This window comes from Schistocerca gregaria, chromosome 8, assembly GCF_023897955.1.
Source record: "Schistocerca gregaria isolate iqSchGreg1 chromosome 8, iqSchGreg1.2, whole genome shotgun sequence".
NCBI classification, from domain to species: Eukaryota; Metazoa; Arthropoda; class Insecta; order Orthoptera; family Acrididae; genus Schistocerca; species Schistocerca gregaria.
This window is the reverse complement of record NC_064927.1, coordinates 379189508-379206891: the sequence shown is the minus strand read 5'-3', so window position 1 is coordinate 379206891 and position 17384 is coordinate 379189508. Positions and strand designations below refer to the sequence as shown.

Here is a 17384-nt window from a genome sequence, read left to right as displayed (position 1 = left end):
ACCGGGAAAATGCGCACTCAATATGCCCCGTGAGCTAAATATGTCTTGTTCCTTTAGCTTCCTTGCTTGCTGACTGCGAGTAACGTGCGTTATTAGAAGTTTTCTTGTGTGACAGTATTATGCATGGGTTTAGTGAGTTTTACGTCCTTACGAATAACAGCAGCATACCACGAATTCCAAAGCAACACAATATGAATTCATTGTGCAGTTTACCAGATAAAATTTTGGAACATGCGGTTAGGACGAAACTAAAGGAACTTGGTATGTTCAGATCCGATGTAAACATGAATCAAGAACAAAAGCTGTATAAATCCAGGCAAGGGTATATACGCAATTTGAACAGAACAATGTACAATGAAGCTGAGTGGTTGTGTGCCCTACATCATTTAAAGTGCATATTTATGTAATACACAAATAAAAATACGGTATGTAAATTACCGTGGCGGTTGCTCGGATTGCTCATCTCAGTCATAGCACAAGCTCCGTGCCGTCATTGAAACGTCACTATTTCGTCCCGCATATTCATAAACGCCGCAGTTTAGGCACACAAAAAACTAAACATTTGAAGTTTATAAATGGAAATACCAAAAACATTAATCACGCAGTGTAGCTAACATACATCGCATCTCTCCAAAATGTGTGTTTTAGTACGATTTGTTGCGGTAAACTGTTCTGAAATGTGACGTTGTGATGAATAAGCTTCTTACAGATTTTATCTTCTGATTAGCTTTTGGTGTTATTTAGTAGTTGATTATGAAACGGGAAGAATATACAATACGTAAACGTTTGACTAGAGTGTGATAGTGCCACCGCCTTTCCTGAAATCTTGATTCTGATGACGGACTGATCTTGGTCAATCCGTTAGATAAATGCCGCAGCCCTCCCCATTTTGGAAACCACGAGCCACGCCTGATTCTGACATTATTGACTGCAAAACAAATTCTGAAAGTAGCTTCGATAAAAAATAAAGGACAAAAGTTTATATACTCTTTGTACAGATACGAGAATACAGTTGTGAGAACCGAAGGACATGACACGGAGCAATAGCCGAAAAGGGAATAAGACATGGTGTAGCCTAACCCCATTTTTAGTGAGTCAGTACATTGGGAAAGCAGTAAAGGAAACCAAGGAAAATTCTGGAAAGCTAATTAAAGTTGAGAGAGAAGAAATGAAAACAGTGAGGGCTGCTAGTGACACTGTAATTCTGTGACAGACAGTAAAAGAAGAGCTGTTGATTGGAATAGATATTTACAAGTCAGATGCCCATGTTCCTGCGCCACCACAGGAGAGTACATCGTTCGTTTGTGAACTTTTTTACGAGCTTCTAACTATAAGTGGCACGATTTCATTCGCCTGTGTCCGTGGTAGTTTAATTCTTAAGTTTACTACAAGTTTGTGTATTTGCTACGCACAGTTGGGCACTGTAATAATTATACATAATGGTGCCTGTTCTTTCCAGTCTGTGCCTGCGATTACCTGTGTTTACGGGCGGCTTACGGCAACTCAGCGTGTTCGGTCAGAGGGTTCGTTGCTCTCTGTAACAAAAAAAAAAAAAAAGCTGAGTGAATGGATCTACAATGAACTTGACCTGGTGTCATGAGACGTCTGCCCCAAACGAATGCAGGGAACAACAACGAACGAAATGAGATTTTAAAAAAAATTTTAAGTATTGGTCAGGGCATCTACCTATGAAGCAGGAGACCCGTGTTCGACACCCATTACAGCACAAATTTTTCAACTTTTACCAGTGAATTAGATCAATGCCCACTTGCAGCTAGTATCTGCAATTCCTTTGTGTCTTAATTTTTGACTGTGTAGCGTATGTTTCCGTCACCTTTAGTATGGATAGGGACTGTGGTTGCTGTGTTTGAATGCGAGCTGGGTTAGTAACCCTCCACTGCCAGCTCCAGGCAGTGCTGGGGGGGGGGGGGGGGGGGGAGGGAGGGGGGTGGACGTGGTGATCCCAAGGGACGTCCAGCATGTTCTACATGTTTCCTGACTGGTCCACTGCTGTGGCTGTCCTGATTACTACCCATACTGAGGTTGAACCCTCACATGTGGTCGCTTGGGAAGTCGTTCCAAGGTGTGGCAGGCAGGGGAAAATTTTCCAAGGAGTGGCTCAAAAGGCTTTACATGTTTGTCTGACAAAAATATCTCAGGTACTATCTCTGGCTGACAAAGATCCTGAGCGAGATGCAGTCGCTTGTCGCGTCTCTGGGAAGAGGGTGGGTTTACTGGTAATTGGCAGCTCCAATGCTAGATGAGGAATGGGGTCTCTTGGCGGCGGGGGGAAGAGGGGAATCATCCCAGGTGTGGAACGGGTCCTTCTGGGTGCAACAAAAAACGTACGGTGCAGCCAATCGCAAGTGGTGGCTCATGTCGGTAAAAACGATCTGTGTCGCCTTGGATCGAGATTCTCTCTGTTTTCCGGCGGCTACCTGAATTGGTCAAGACTGCAGTCTTTTATACGAGGTGAAGGCAGAGCTCACCGTCCGTAGAATCTACGGTAGGGGGCACGTCAGCGACCGTGTACACTACGCATCCCTCGCCTTGCGGCAGAGAATGGTGGGTAGTCGGGTTAAACTTAATAGATCAGGGGTCCATAACACAAAAGAGGCGGCTGCATTTGTACAGTGCATTGGATGGTTTTTTAGGTTAGAGAGCTTCGAGAAAGAACAAAATTGGCTCACTCTCAAACGCTGCAGGTCAAACACATGACAAGTGTAGACCTAGGTACCGTACGTATTATAGTCGTAAACTGTCGTAGCTTTGTTCGAAAAGACCCAGAGTCCAAGGGCTAATAGAAAGCACTGAATCTCAGATCATTATGCGTATTAAATGTTGACTAAAGTCGACGTTAAATTCATCTGAAATTTTTGAAGAAGGACTAACGTGACGGCATGTTTTTACTGTTAGTAGTAGTTTATCTTGTGGTGAAATTGAAGTAGATGGCTCCTGTGAGTTAGTATTGATAAGAGGTCATGCTTGACAACCGGAATAAATTTCTGGCCAAAATTGACTTCTTTTATCGACGTCCCCTGAGTCAGATGACACAGTTGTTGAAAGACTGAAAGAAAATGTGAGCATCATCTCATATATGCCCTGACTCAAAAAGTTACAGTTGGTGGTGACTTGATTCTACCCTCGCTAATTTGGCAAAAATACACATTCACAGTCACCGGTAGGCATAAAACTTCATCCGAGATTGTACTAAAAGCTTTCTTCGAAAACTGATTTGAGCAGTTAGTTCAGGAGCCCACTCTATATGTAAATATTGCGAAAATGTACTTGACCTCCTAGCGACAAATAATCCTGAGGAAATAAGGAGTATCATGGCGGAATGGCGGATACAGGGATTAATAACCACAAGATTGTTGTAGCAATACTGAATACCGTAATATCCAAACACGAAACAATAGAAGTAAAACATATATATTTAAAAGAAGAGACACTATCCATTCTTCCTGAACTAACTGTATATGTGTAGACGAGATGCAGTTTGAATTCAAGGAAACAGCATTGTCGACAACTGGAAGATTTAGGCCAAATAAATCAATAAGAGACGGAACTAACCTACTGTGGTACACTTAAGAGGTCAGAACACTTTTACATGTGCAACGTAAACAGCATGTCAAATTTAAAAGACCGTTTAATGCTCTAGGAAGGCGAAGTCTTACGGAAGCTCGAAATATATTGTGGCTTCCAACGCGAGATGGTTTTAATAATTTCCACAACGAAACTCTGTCGCGAGATCTGACAAAAAACAAAAAAAACAAAAGATTCCGGTCGTGTGTGAAGTATCTATATAAACGATTTGGGAGACGATCTGAGCAGCCCATTCAGAAAAAATATCTGAATGGTGCGAAAAGTGGCAGTCGACCCTGAATAACGAAAAATGTGAGGTCATCCACATGAATGCTAAAAGGAACTTGTTAAACTTCGGTTACACGATAAATCAGTCTAATCTGAAAGCCGTAAATTCAACTAAACACCTAGGTACTACAATTAGAACAAGTTAAATTAGAAGGAACACATAGAAAATGTTGTGGGGAAGGCTAACCAAAGACTGCGTATTATTGGCAGGACACTTAGAAAATGTAACAGACATACTAAGGACACTGCCTACACTACGCTTGTCCATCCTCTTTTAGAATAATGCTGCGCGGTTTGAGATCCTTACCAGATATGACTGACGGAGTACATCGAAAAAATTCAAAGAAAGGCGGCAGGTTTTGTATTATCGCGAAATGTGGTAGAGAGTGTCACAGAAGTGATACAGGATTTGGGCTGGAAAACGTAAAAAAAAAGGAGTTTTTCGTTGCGACGGAATCTTCTCACGAAATTCAATCACCAATTTTCTCCTCCGAATGCGAAAATATTTTGTTGACACCGACCTACATAGGAAGGAACGATCATCGCGATAAAATAAGCGAAATCAGAACTCGTACGGAAAGATGTAGGTGTTCGTTCTTTCCGAGCGCTATACGAGATTGGAATAATTAAGAATTGTGAAGGTGGTTCGATGCATCCTCTGCCAGGCACTTAAATGTGATTTGCAGAGTATCCATGTAGATGTAGATGTAGAAAGTACAATAGCGGCAAGACACGATCAATACGTTCTCGGTACAATAGCGATGCTCATGTTACCTATGACAGTGCCACAAAAGCACTGTAGATTTCGGTGGCACGATAAATCCCACACATCTAAAGGTTGGTAGTTCAGTTAAAGAATTACCGTTATGAACAACTTACAATTGAGGAATCACGTAGATAATTTTGTGGGTAAGGTGAACCAAAGACTGCGTTTTATTGGCAGAACGTTTAGAAGATGCAACAAATCCATTAAAGAGACTGGCTACATTATGTCTGTCCCTCCTTTAAAGGAGTGTCGGTATGTGGTACGCGACCCTTACCAAATATGATTGAAGAAGGATAGCTCGTTTTATATTATCGCGAAACAGGGGATAGAGTGTCAACGATATGATACGCAAGTAGGTGTGGCAGTCATTAAAACAAAGGCATTTTTCGTTGCAGTGAGGTATTTTGACGATATTTCAAATACTAGCTTTCTCCTCCGGATGCTAAGATATTTTGCTGACGCCCACCTACATAGGGAGGAATGATCATCCTGAAGGCTGAAGTGTTCGTTTTTCCCACGCGTTGTTCGCGAATGGAGCGGTAAAGAAATAATGTGAAAGTGATTGGATGAAGCATTTGCCAGACACTTAAATGTCAATTGCAGAGTAGTCATGTAGATGTAAAAGGCAATTAAGACATTTTCTGATATTTCAAAAATGCATTATCGTTTCTATAAAGACAATCCGACTCATAAGGATTTATATTTTTGGAACTGTTTATGAGCCACATAATTTGAAACTAGCAAAAAATTCTTAACAAACTTTTTTTTCTTCGTGGAAGTGTATCCCGTTTTAGCAAATAAACTCAGGCAGTTTGTTTTTTTTCCACACGTGTTTCACTTCTTTTGTGAAGCTTCTTCAGAAGCCTCTAATACGTAATAGTACATGATTGTTTTATGTATTAAATATATAATACATTCATTATATAGTACTTATAATTATGTTACTATGTTATGTTTTCTCTTGTTATGTTAGAAACAACTTTTGTAACACAAGTTTAGTGAGCTTAAATTATTTGGTATTTCTTACGACATCTGATATTGTCAATCCAAGAGTGTCGTGTTGTAGATGTATTTTTATTTTATTCAGTCTGCATATTCCAGGTGACCAGCTTTCGGCGTTTTTTTCGACTACTTACTTCAGGATGTTTGATGTCTGATGTTTGATGTTTATTCATTTGTTATGAGTATGCGTGAGTTGTTATGTGTGTATTGTTGTGTGAGTGTGTTACTCTTTATGTAAGTCGATTGGATTTATGTACGTGCGAGCGTGTGTGTGTGTGTGTGAGAGAGAGAGAGAGAGAGAGAGAGAGAGAGAGAGAGAGAAAGAGAAAGAGAAAGAGAGAGAGAGAGAGAGAGCCGGTTCTAGGCGCTTCAGTCTGTAACCGCGCGACCGATACGTTCACAGGTTCGAATCCTGCCTCGGGCATGGATGTGTGTGTTGTCCTTAGGTTAGTTAGGTTTAAGTAGTTCTAAGTTCTCGGGGACTGATGACCTCAGATGTTAAGTCCCATAGTGCTCAGAGCCATTTGATCAATTTTTTTGAACCAGAGAGAGAGAGAGAGAAAGAGAAGAAGGGGGCCAGTTTGGTTATGTTTCACATCATTTACATCTGTTATTGTTTAGTGGCTAATATGATCAGTGAGTTATTGCTTATATTTTGGTTGGATCCTTAATTGCTTTCTTGTTAATTGCAAGATCTCTTTGAATATGTAAGTTTCTTTGTAGTGTCAGAACATTTTTCGCAATTTTTCACTAATAATTTTGATGTCTTGTTGCATGTTGGATGGTTCATATCTTCGTTTTATCGGGTGTTTGGCGAAGGTAAATTGGCTATCATCATACTTGTTATATTTTTCTTCATACATAGTTTTGAAATTTTCACGTGTCATTCGCTGACACACTGAATCGCATTCTTCATATTCCAACTGATATGTACGACGACGTGGCATAATTCATGGAATATCTCATAATATCGTATGGGATATCCTTTTCCTCTGCGTTGTGAGGCTCCTTGACATGGCATGGTCTCGACAAGTCGTTTGAAGTCCCCTGCAGAAATACTGAGCCATTCCGCCTCTATTCCTGTCCATAATTTCGAAAGTTTTGCTTCCTCAGGATTTTGACTACCATATGACCTGTTGATTATGTTCCATAAATCTTCGACGGTAGCCATGTCGGCCGATCTGGATGGCCAAACCATTCTCTCCAACTGTCCAGAATGTTCTTCAAATCGAACACCAACAATTATGGCCCAGTGACATAGCGTATTTCTTAGGTATATAAAAGTTCCATCGTTATTGGGAATACGAAGTCCATGGTCTCCACTGAATGATCGGTTCAGGTGGACCTGAGGACGGTGTCCATTCCATGTAAACACAGACCACACTGTTATGGACAACATGGCTTCGTTGGGTCAGCGCCACACTCGAACCCTACCATCAGCTTTTATCAGCTGAAAACTGGAATTATTTCACCAGGCCACAGTTCTCCAGTTGTCTACTGTCCGACCGATATGGTCACGTGCCCACGAGAGGAGCTGCAGGTGATGTCGCGCTATTAGTAAGAGCACTCGCGTCGGTCGTCAGCTGCCACAGCCCATTAACGCCGAATTTCGCCGCACTGTCCTAACGGATACGTTCGCCGTACGTCCCACACTGATTTTTGCTGTTATTTCACGCAGTGTTGCTTGTCTCTTCGTTAAGTGAAGGCCGTCGGTCACATCGCTTTCCTTGGTGAGAGGCATTGCCTTAAATTTGGTATTCTAGGCAGACTATTGACATTGTGGATCTCTAAATGTTCAATTCCCTAACGATTTTCGAAATGGAATGTCTCATTCGTCTAACTGCCATTCCGCTTTCAAATTCTGCTTATTCACGCTCATAATCACGTCGGAACCCTTTTCATATGTATGACCTGAGTACAAATGGTAGGTCCACCAATGCATTGTCCTTATATATCGCAGTCCAATGATTTTTGCCACCTTCATGTACAGTCGTGGACAAAACGAGCGAGACCCCTCGCCTTTTCGTTATGCTGATCCGGACAGCTTTCAAGTCTGCTACACGACATAACAAGCAAGGCGACGAAGTGCTACCAACATACCATGCACAGGCGTTAAAATGAAAAACTATCCGAAATTTATCAGACTGTTTTTAATCATGTGTAAGTCTATATTAATGCTGATTATTGTGTTAACCACAACACCTAAATATAAGATATAAATGAAAGAAGAAACGCTAATTATTATGAACTGTACTAACAGAAATGAATTTCAGCTTATCGAGATAACATAACTGTTTTAGTAAGACAAAGTACCATTGATCGTTACGAAGCAGCAAAATATTATGCGCATTCGGCCGCGAAACGGTGTGTGTCAACGTTGAGACCAGTCATACTGGATTATCGTTGCTGACCTACCACGAAAGTGTGCAAATTTAGCAATGCCTGAAGATTCGTAACAAAATTCAGTTAAAAATCATTCAGTGCCACACTTAAGTCAATTCAGTTATTGACAGAAGCAGAAAAAGTAGGCAGTAACAAGTATGAAATTCTACAAGAGTTTCATATCGACATCCACAGGGCGCAGGTACAGAATAAATGTAGCAATAAAACGTATTGGGGGCGCGAGAATTTCTTAAAATTCCTTTGCTGATAGTCTGTCTGCCTGTATCGAGATTAGAACCGAAAACAAACCAGATCTCTCCTGCAGTAGCAAACACCTTTCACTACGCTAGCAGACAACCCACCAAACAGCCCTCTATTATTACCACAGACATGAATAAGCCGGCAATTTCGCAATGAAAATGGCAAAATGATGTGCAGTTTCTGTTGCATAGAGTTTTCTGGACTCAAAAACATGAACTGTCTATCTTTATGTCACCGTTTATGTGACAATCATTCGGGATGTTTATCTAAATACCAAAAAAATGTTATTAGGGAGTAAATTTAGTAGGATAATTCTGCACCACCCCAGAAAATAAACGGCGACGTAGCTGCCAAACGTATTTTACAATGTTTCGAATTCTCCATTAGACGTGCCACAGCCAGAAAACGTTCATTATCCGAAGTGTTCCTTAAGGCAGCTAGCAATGCGGATGCTCGCATATCTAAAACGAGGTGGCATTAATAGTGGGATCTGAATTACCACGTGTATAGGCAAATGGATTTTATTTGTATTCCTTTAAACGTGATTTGGATCGAAAGTGTAGCTGCGATTAATATGCTGATGTTTCGACTGCAACTGGAACATTTCCAATAAAGAGTAAGGGAAATTATTATGTGGCCCTCATCTTCAGTAACTGTGGTAGCTATTTTTGTTGTTAGGATTTCGTCACGTAAATCGGTAAAGATAGAACCCTACTTGTCTAACTTTCTTGACCGTCTGTCTGTCTACCCAACCCTTAAAATCCGTTTACCTCGAGTACGGTTGGACATAATAAGCGGAAATGTATCGCACTTCCTGCGGTATACGGTCCCTTGGTGGTGTAAAAAAGTGAGCTATGTCAATGCAATCTAAAGATACGGCAGTTTACGTACAGAAAATTTACGCGAAAGGTCAAAAAATGGCTCTAAGAACTCTGCCACCAAACTGCTTAGGTCATCAGTCCCCTAGACATAGAACTACTTCAACCTACCTAACCTAACACACATCCATGCCCGAGGAAGGATTCGAACTGACGGAGCCGTCCGCGATATGACGCCGTTGAGCGCACGGCTAACCCGCGCTGGCAAGCTGCTAATATCATCTGGTGTTACTAAAAAGTTATTCGCTTCTGGTGAATGATTTTCTGCGCAGTCCATTTAAGAAAGAATAACTAAGATATATTTGATGTTACGGAAAAGGAAGGACGCCTAGTCCATTTTCCCTTGTCTTTATTCGTGATGTTAGATTCGCAATCTGAGCAAACGTACTATCCATAACCACACTTTAGATCCAAGTCATAGTCAAAGATATGACAGTACAACACTTTGGCTTATACTTGAGGTATTTCGTTTCCCACGAAGTGGTGGCAGACGATGCTGTGGCGTCTTCGAAGCGCGAGTTTCTCCAGTGTTAGCTACCTCAGACATCAGCTGAGCAAACTTGCATAGTATGTTGGTAGCACTTCGTCGCCTTGCCTGTTATGCTGTGTAGCAGACTTTAAAGCTGTGCGGATCAGCATAACGAAAAGGCGAGGGGTCTCGCTCGTTTTGCCCACTGCTGTACCTGCACCTTAGTGTTTATCTGGTTTGTCTATGTCTGGTTGTAAATGTGATTGGAGTGTGTTTTGTTACATCCTAATACTCGTATTTATGAAACCTTCCAGTTCACTTGACACCTGGTGTACGCGCTACGAGGCAGGCTGATGTGTTTCCTGTTGGCAGGCGGAGGCGCTGTCGGTGGCGGCGTACAGCTGCCAGTGGGTGGAGGCCAGCAGGCGCTTCAAGCGCTCCCTGGCGATTGTCATCTTCCGGGCGCAGCAGCAGCTCGTCATCACCGCCGGCCATCTCTACCCAGTCAACAGGACCACCTTTGTCTCGGCAAGTGTCCACCGTACAGCCTTCTACGCTCACACTGTGCGAGGCTCGTTTATTCAGCTTTTACAAACGGTCGTTAGCTGACGGTGTTCACATGTTCGGTTACTATACATTTAAAAATTTTGCCACTTTTCATTCATAAAACAATGGCCCTCAGAAATTGATAGTGTGGTTTGAATACAGTAAGCTTCTCAAGAAACAGTGTTGGGAAAATTGGAAATACCGCTTGAAGGTTTTAGTCACAAGAGCTACAACACCTTACCAATAAAGTGAGACAATAGAAGGGGAGGAGTAAACGAAATGAAACTTCTCTAGTTGAGAAAGTATGTAATGTTATTTCAGAGATTACTAAGTTGAATAAATTTATCGAGAACTTGGAAGTGCGAGCGCACTTATCAGTGTTGCATTGCAACCCTCTGGCTGGTACATATGCACTGATTCGCTTTTAAAGGGTGTCACCAAGCCTTTGGATTCTGTACTGTGGCAGCTTGGCATACAAGTTGTGTAAGTGGTACTTGGTACCCTGGATGCTGGCACTAGGATAGAATTGCTGTCTGTGCTGGTCCCACGTGTGTTCTCTCGGTGACTGGTCTGAGGTCTCGATGGCCACTGGAGTACCTCGACATCAGGCAAGTAATTCATAGAGATACATGCCATGTGCAGACAAGCATTGTCCTGCTGAAATTTATCGTCACGATACAGCCCCACAGCAGGTGCACGAGGTCGTAGGATGTCCATGATGTACTGTTGTACTGTCAGAATTCCCTCAGTCATTACTAATAGTGACCTGAAGTTATGCCCGATTAGTCCCCAACCGGTGGCACTGTCAATAACATCGCTGTGCCTCTCCAGAACTTCAGAAGACTGGGACATCTTCCCAGGTCGCCACCACGATGGTCGTCTGAGGCACTCATTCCTGAACATGCTGCAACGTCTTTCACCAGCAGTTCATACTTCCCAGACGCAACACCACTCCAACCTTGCAACTGGTATGGTCGCAGGTTCGAATCCTACCTCGGGCATGGATGTGTGTGCTGTCCTTAGGTTAGTCAGGTTTAAGTAGTTCTATGTCTAGGAGACTGACGACCTCAGATGTTAAGTCCCATAGTGCTTAGAGCCATTTCAACCGTTTGAACATCACCTGCCGTTTGAGTTGTGTGTCAACAGCAGTCTACACATGCAGTGCTAATTCTCTATCCTAGCCACTGCTAATTTCCATACCGTGGGGTACCGGATGACAGAATGTTGGACGGAGTCCATTGCTTGTTCTCGGATGGCAGACACAGATATCAATATGTTATGAGGTGCTTGCTGCACAGTACGGCGCTATTCCCTTGTGGTGGTCGGACATTGTCAACCGGAGCGTTGACGAGTACATCCGTCCGTTAGCGTTAGCTAATTCGTCTTGTTTGCCAGAGGTTTTAGCAAAATATTGATACGAACGTATCACTAAGCATGTTGTGGAACTGCGCAGTGTTCATCCTGATTATCGAAGTTGTCTCGTGTCGAAAATCAAAACACAATAAATAACCAGTTTTATGCTTGCAAATGTGGGAGCAGGCGTGTTCTCAAGACGCACCACTCCGCGTTCACCTGGCCGGACGGGCGGCCTGTGTCCAGCAGCCAGTGGCGCGTGGCCGGTGGCCGCTTTAGGGCGTACAAACTCTCTGGCTTAACACTTCTGGTCCTGACATAGCCACGAACTCTTAATATAAGGTTTTACAATTATTTGTGGGTTAAAAAGTGTAGAAAATTATCTTTGAGATTCGATCAGACTAATATCTTCAGAAGACAGATGAAATGGGTTACAAGAAAACAAGTGAATGAGTGGTTTCTAACTCGTGACTTTTTCGTCAAAACTGCGCGGCACTTACCACTAGTCCATGAGTAGATACAGCACTGTACCTACTCGAATGAGAGATGGGAGATAAAACGTTCTTCAGACACCTCTGTATCCTACAGTGTTCCCATACCGTGCAGATGTCAGGACTTGGAATCTTATGGGGCGACTTATTTTGCTGCTGTCAAGTGTACAAATGTCGCGGTGGCCTGTCCTTATGTACACGTGTCACTGACTGTCGCAAAATGTAGGGTTATGCACGTGCAAGTTTGGGTGTGAAAGAGAATGTAGCTGAGCAATGCTGCAAGTTAACTCCCCACTTACTGATCCGTTTTTTCATTGTATTAATACAGATATATACAACGCACAGATTTAACGTACGAGGTTTTCTTTCTTTTACAACGAAGATTACTAACAGTCTCGTATGTTGTAAACGTAAAATATTGGAGAGAACAGTTTTGTCAGTAGTGAAATAGACAAAATTTCAACACGATGAAGAAGCAAAGATTTTTGTAATTTTTGACAACGAAATAAATTTATGTATCTTATACATTGTTAATGACAAAATTCCAAAAATGTGGCTTAAATTAAATGATTCATAATACATAGCAGATGGTATATTCTGCCATTAGAGGTGCCCAGCTCTAGCCTATGAAAGATTAACATCTATTCTTGATATTATGTGTTCTCAAAGCCACCTAAAAGTTAGCTCCAAACCATTTTGTATTTCGGAAGGATTAAGAGCGATCTAATGTCTGTGTTTTTTGCAGCTTGTGAATGCATCTTACTCGTATTATGCACTGCTGGGACATATCAACAAGCGTTGATGGGTGGCTTCTTCTGTGAGAATGTTCCACGATGAAGATGAATGTGGGCATAACGATCTCTGCAAGCAGTATGTGTTACTCATTTCGCTGGTAATTGTGCAAAGAATGAAACTAACTGAGAGCAGTATAACTTACCCTTGTAAATCATAGTTAGAAAAACTTCTGTAAACACTTAAGCCTTTGTAGATTATTGTGTTGATCATATTATTAGTAAGTCTAATAGGTCTTGAGAGATTACTGCAACATTTCCAGTTTGTTTAATGTGAATGTATATGCACTGAGTAGCATATTTGCACTAACTTTATCTGTTTGTAAACGTATTACAAAATAAATACAAATTAATACTGCAGGTGCGTCTATTTTTAAAATCAGCGTTTACTATCCTTCTGTCAAATAAATGAAACTTAAAAAGAAAATTTATTTGCAAAATATTTTGAAAATGCCATAGTTAAATGAAGAACACCACTGAATGCCACATTGCTTAAAATATTTCGTATGTCCTCCATTCGTAATTATAAGACAGGAAAGTAATACATAACAGTTTTTAGATGCTGGTACCAACGGAGATCCGTGCAACTCAGAACTGACTCTTGAAAACAATACTTGCAGTATGAAGGGACACTAAGTACTGAAGTAATTAGTCTTTTGCCTACTTTTTTCTATCTTTTCATATCTACTTTAGTAAAAGTGTCTGACCATCTGATGCGATCTCTCATGTTTCATGTGAGTGTTTAACTAATGGTGTATGTCTGGATGTTATTGTTCCCAGAATGATATTTTCACTCTGCAGCGGAGTGTACGCTCATATGAAAGTTCCTGGCAGATTAAAACTGTGTGCTGGACCGAGACTCGAACTCGGGACCTTTGCCTCTCGCGGGCAAGTGCTCTACCGACTGAGCTAGCCAAACACGACTCACGACCCCTCCTCACAGCTTTACTTCCGCCAGTACCTCGTCTCCTACCTTCCAAACTTTACAGAAGCTCTCCTACGAACCAGGAGCTTGGGTAGCTCAGTTGGTAGAGCACTTGCCCGCGAAGGACAATAGGTCCCGAGTTCGAGTCTCGGTCCGGCACACAGTTTTAATCTGCCAGGAAGTTTCATATCAGAGCACATTCCGCTGCAGAGTGAAAATCTCATTCTGGAAACATTTAGGTAGATTATATGTAAGATAAATCAGATAGGTTAAGTGTGTAATAGGGCCTGATTAGATAAGATACAGTTCTCGTCCCATAGATCCAAAAATGAGATGATTCTCGGGGGTGTGGGACATGTCAGAAGGCGAGAGTAACGAACATGTTTGGAGTGCAATTACACTTTTGTCTTGTTATTAATAATGATGAGAGATAAGGGAGAGAGCGAAGTTAACTGTCCACACGCAGCGTTGCGTAATTCCCCTTTACAAGATTTTTGGCAGAAAGGTTACTAATTCATTGGCCTCCGTGAGTTACTACTTACAAGTGAACTGTACGAAATTCCTCTCGCCGATTTCATTCACATTGACAGTGTGAGGACTTCAACACACGCAAAAAGGAACATACAACTCTCAACCGTTTTTCAGAAAATCGAGTTTGAAACTTTTAGGGGTTCTTCTAAACTATGTATAGTTGCTGTTATTCAAGGAGTCCGCAACTGAAAGAGTATGTGCGTAGTTCCACAAGACCAACGTCTTTGGAACGAATATCGCTGCTGGCACTTTTTCTCATTCCCACGAAATTCTAACAGATTTATTATGACTCTGCAGGTTATCAATATCTAATAAATTATTTGAAATTTTCATAATCTTTATACTCAAAAATCAGATTTTTCTCTAAAATTTTGGAAGTAGGTTCCCATTGTAACCAAATTCGCCGTTCACTAGACGTGTTTCATATCGCTATTTTGTTGTTTTTTGTATTTCTACGATCCTAATTTGTGCAGTCCTCCCTAGCTTACACATTACATTTGTCACATAGGTATATACAATGGTATAAATAAAATCACATAAAAATTTTTCGCCTTTCCGCAAGATAAAGATTTAATAATCTTTAAAATAGTAAATGAATCGATATTTTGCGTGTTCATTATGAATTTTTTGTCAGAATTACGTGTGAAAGAGGAAAGGATACCGGTAACGAGATTCAATCCGGAGACTTCCCGCTTATGAAATTAAGTACTCATTCGTTTTTCAGAGACTTTGTTGGACGGTAACAACAATACAAACATATAAGGACACCTAAAAGTTTCAAATTCGATTTTCTCGACAAACGGTTTAGATCTGCGTGTTCCATTTTACAAATGTTGAAGTCCTAGTCGAACCCTACTCAGCTTTTCTAAACGAATGTGATTGATGAGGGGAAGTTCGTACAGTACATTTGTTAGTGCAGCTAAGATCATTATTTCCACTCGGGGCTGGATGAGTGTTTTAACAGTGCCGTTGGTCTCTTTTGTGCTGGTCAGAATGTTTTTCTCAGAAAGAATTAAATATACTGTGAACTTACATAACAAGACTAATGGGTACCAACAAGAGGGCAGTGCCTTGTCGTCACACCGATTTCGTCCAAATTTATCGTACATGCAGGACTTAACAAGATATGAAAGTGAGAGAAGTAACAGGTCTAGATGATCTAAAATTTAGAAGAAATAGTATTCTCGGTGCAGGTCGGGCGAGGCATGAGCTGGTTACGTTATCAAAGTTCCCAGGAAGCGGTCGGCGCAGAGGAAAAAATGAATGCACAACGATAACGTGGTGATCGTGGGATCGAGGACATATATGAAAAGTTTCTCTCCATTTTCTACTTTTACGTTACTTACGCTTCATGTTTCTGAAATAATGCTTAACATTTTGTATTTATTAATAGTTTTATAAAATGCATGAAAATGTAAAGGCAAATGAAAATCACAGATTAGAAATAAATTTCCAAGAAGCTATTGTAAGGCGTACACGAGAGCCTCGTGTATAAAATTTATTATTTTTCAGTTGATACTTTACATCGAAAAACCAGAAGAAGCAATAATTTTCTCGGCGTCTTGCACTCGTCATAGTTTATACAGAAAAACAAAACTGATATACATTCTTAATAGTTTGCCTGGTCGAGAGCTAGTAAGTTAATGATCCGTTGTTCTAAAAGATCGGAGGACCAGTTTAGATGCACTTGAATCTATAATTTGCACGCAACAGCCAAGGGCCGCTCTAAGGTCAAAATTAACTAACGGAATGCGCAGTCCTGTACGCTCAAATAACAGTCCTTTCTTGTAAAGTTATTTTCCGAGTCCATGTGGGCGATGAAAGTACAGTCCTTTATTAGAAACTAGCTGATAAACCCAGCATTGCCAGAGTATTCATTTTGCCTATTTTCTGTTAGAAGCCAAAATTAACTATTTTTGTATTGTACAGTTTCCGTACTTCGGTGCAGCAGCTTCGCGTGTCTGCAACGCGATTGTGTAAACGTCTCTATGGCAACGCCTCTTCTTAGTTCTATAGACGGCTATTGTTACGCCTAAAGCCGCTTTTGCTTCGCAGTTGAAAGCTATCGCCGGCCGGTGTGGCCGAGCGGTTCTAGGCGTTTCAGTCCGGAACCGCGCAATTGCTACGGTCGCAGGTTCGAATCCTGCCTCGGGCATCGATGTATGTGATGTCCTTAGGTTAGTTAGGTTTAAGTAGTTGTAAGTTCTAGGGGACTGATGACCTCAGACGTTAAGTCCTATAGTGCTCAGAGCCATTTGAACCACTTTTTTTGAAAGCCATCATAAGCGTTGCCATGAGTCAAGGACTTGCTTGAGCTGACTCGATCCTACGAGTCCATAGTAGTAATGAATTAAATGTATTAAAACTTCATGCATGATGCTGCATTTTTTCTCACATATTCGTAATTACGATGTCATGTCTCTTGAGCTATATATTTTTATAGGCATATTCAGCGGCATATGTTGATAAATGTGTTGCGAATAGAGATAGTAGCAAAGAAGTAATCAGTTTAAACGTCATGCATGATGCAACAGTATTTCATGCATTTCATTGTTTATGACGTAATACCCCACACAAATTGTTGCTATACTGTAAGGGATGTGTGTACTAAGTTTGGTTGAAATCGGTTCAGTGGTTTAGGAGCGGAACATACTAACATACACGTATACATACATCCATTTTTTTATACTAAATGTGGATTTATTTGAAATCCCAAATCTTCCTTGATTTTCCTTTCCGAACATTTTATGAAAATATTAATAAATACAATATATGGAGCCTTATGTCGTTTTATTCTCAGTGTATAGTATAAAACGAAAATAAAAAGAGGTTTGCGCATATGGACTCGACCCCGGGGTCCTTCGAAGGTCCGATCTGTCCTCCTTCCGCTGCGAGAGGCACGGCCCGGAAACTACGCTATACATAGTGTGTATCCGTAACAGAGTGCAAAAATTTAACAGGACATAAAGAATGCTCCACTGAACAATTTGAGGCAGGGAACCTGGTGTCGGAGAAGCCAGCTTAAGGAGAAAATACGAATAAAATCACATTACTGTGTACTTTTTATTTACATTAGTGACGGACAGTTAACTTCAAATACCATCGCTGACACCATG

At 41.2% G+C, this 17384-nt stretch overlaps 1 protein-coding gene across 1 annotated transcript in view; it reads left to right on the top strand.

Annotated features, from left to right (window-relative positions):
- Positions 1–12895, top strand: part of LOC126285205 (odorant receptor Or2-like) — a 65771-nt gene extending 52876 nt beyond the window's left edge. The window contains exons 6-7 of the mRNA XM_049984510.1: positions 10004–10159; positions 12767–12895. Of these exons, the coding sequence (XP_049840467.1) occupies positions 10004–10159; positions 12767–12823 (213 nt within the window). The 3' untranslated portion in view covers positions 12824–12895. The remainder of the gene's footprint in view (positions 1–10003; positions 10160–12766) is intronic.
- Positions 12896–17384: the final 4489 nt, after the last annotated feature.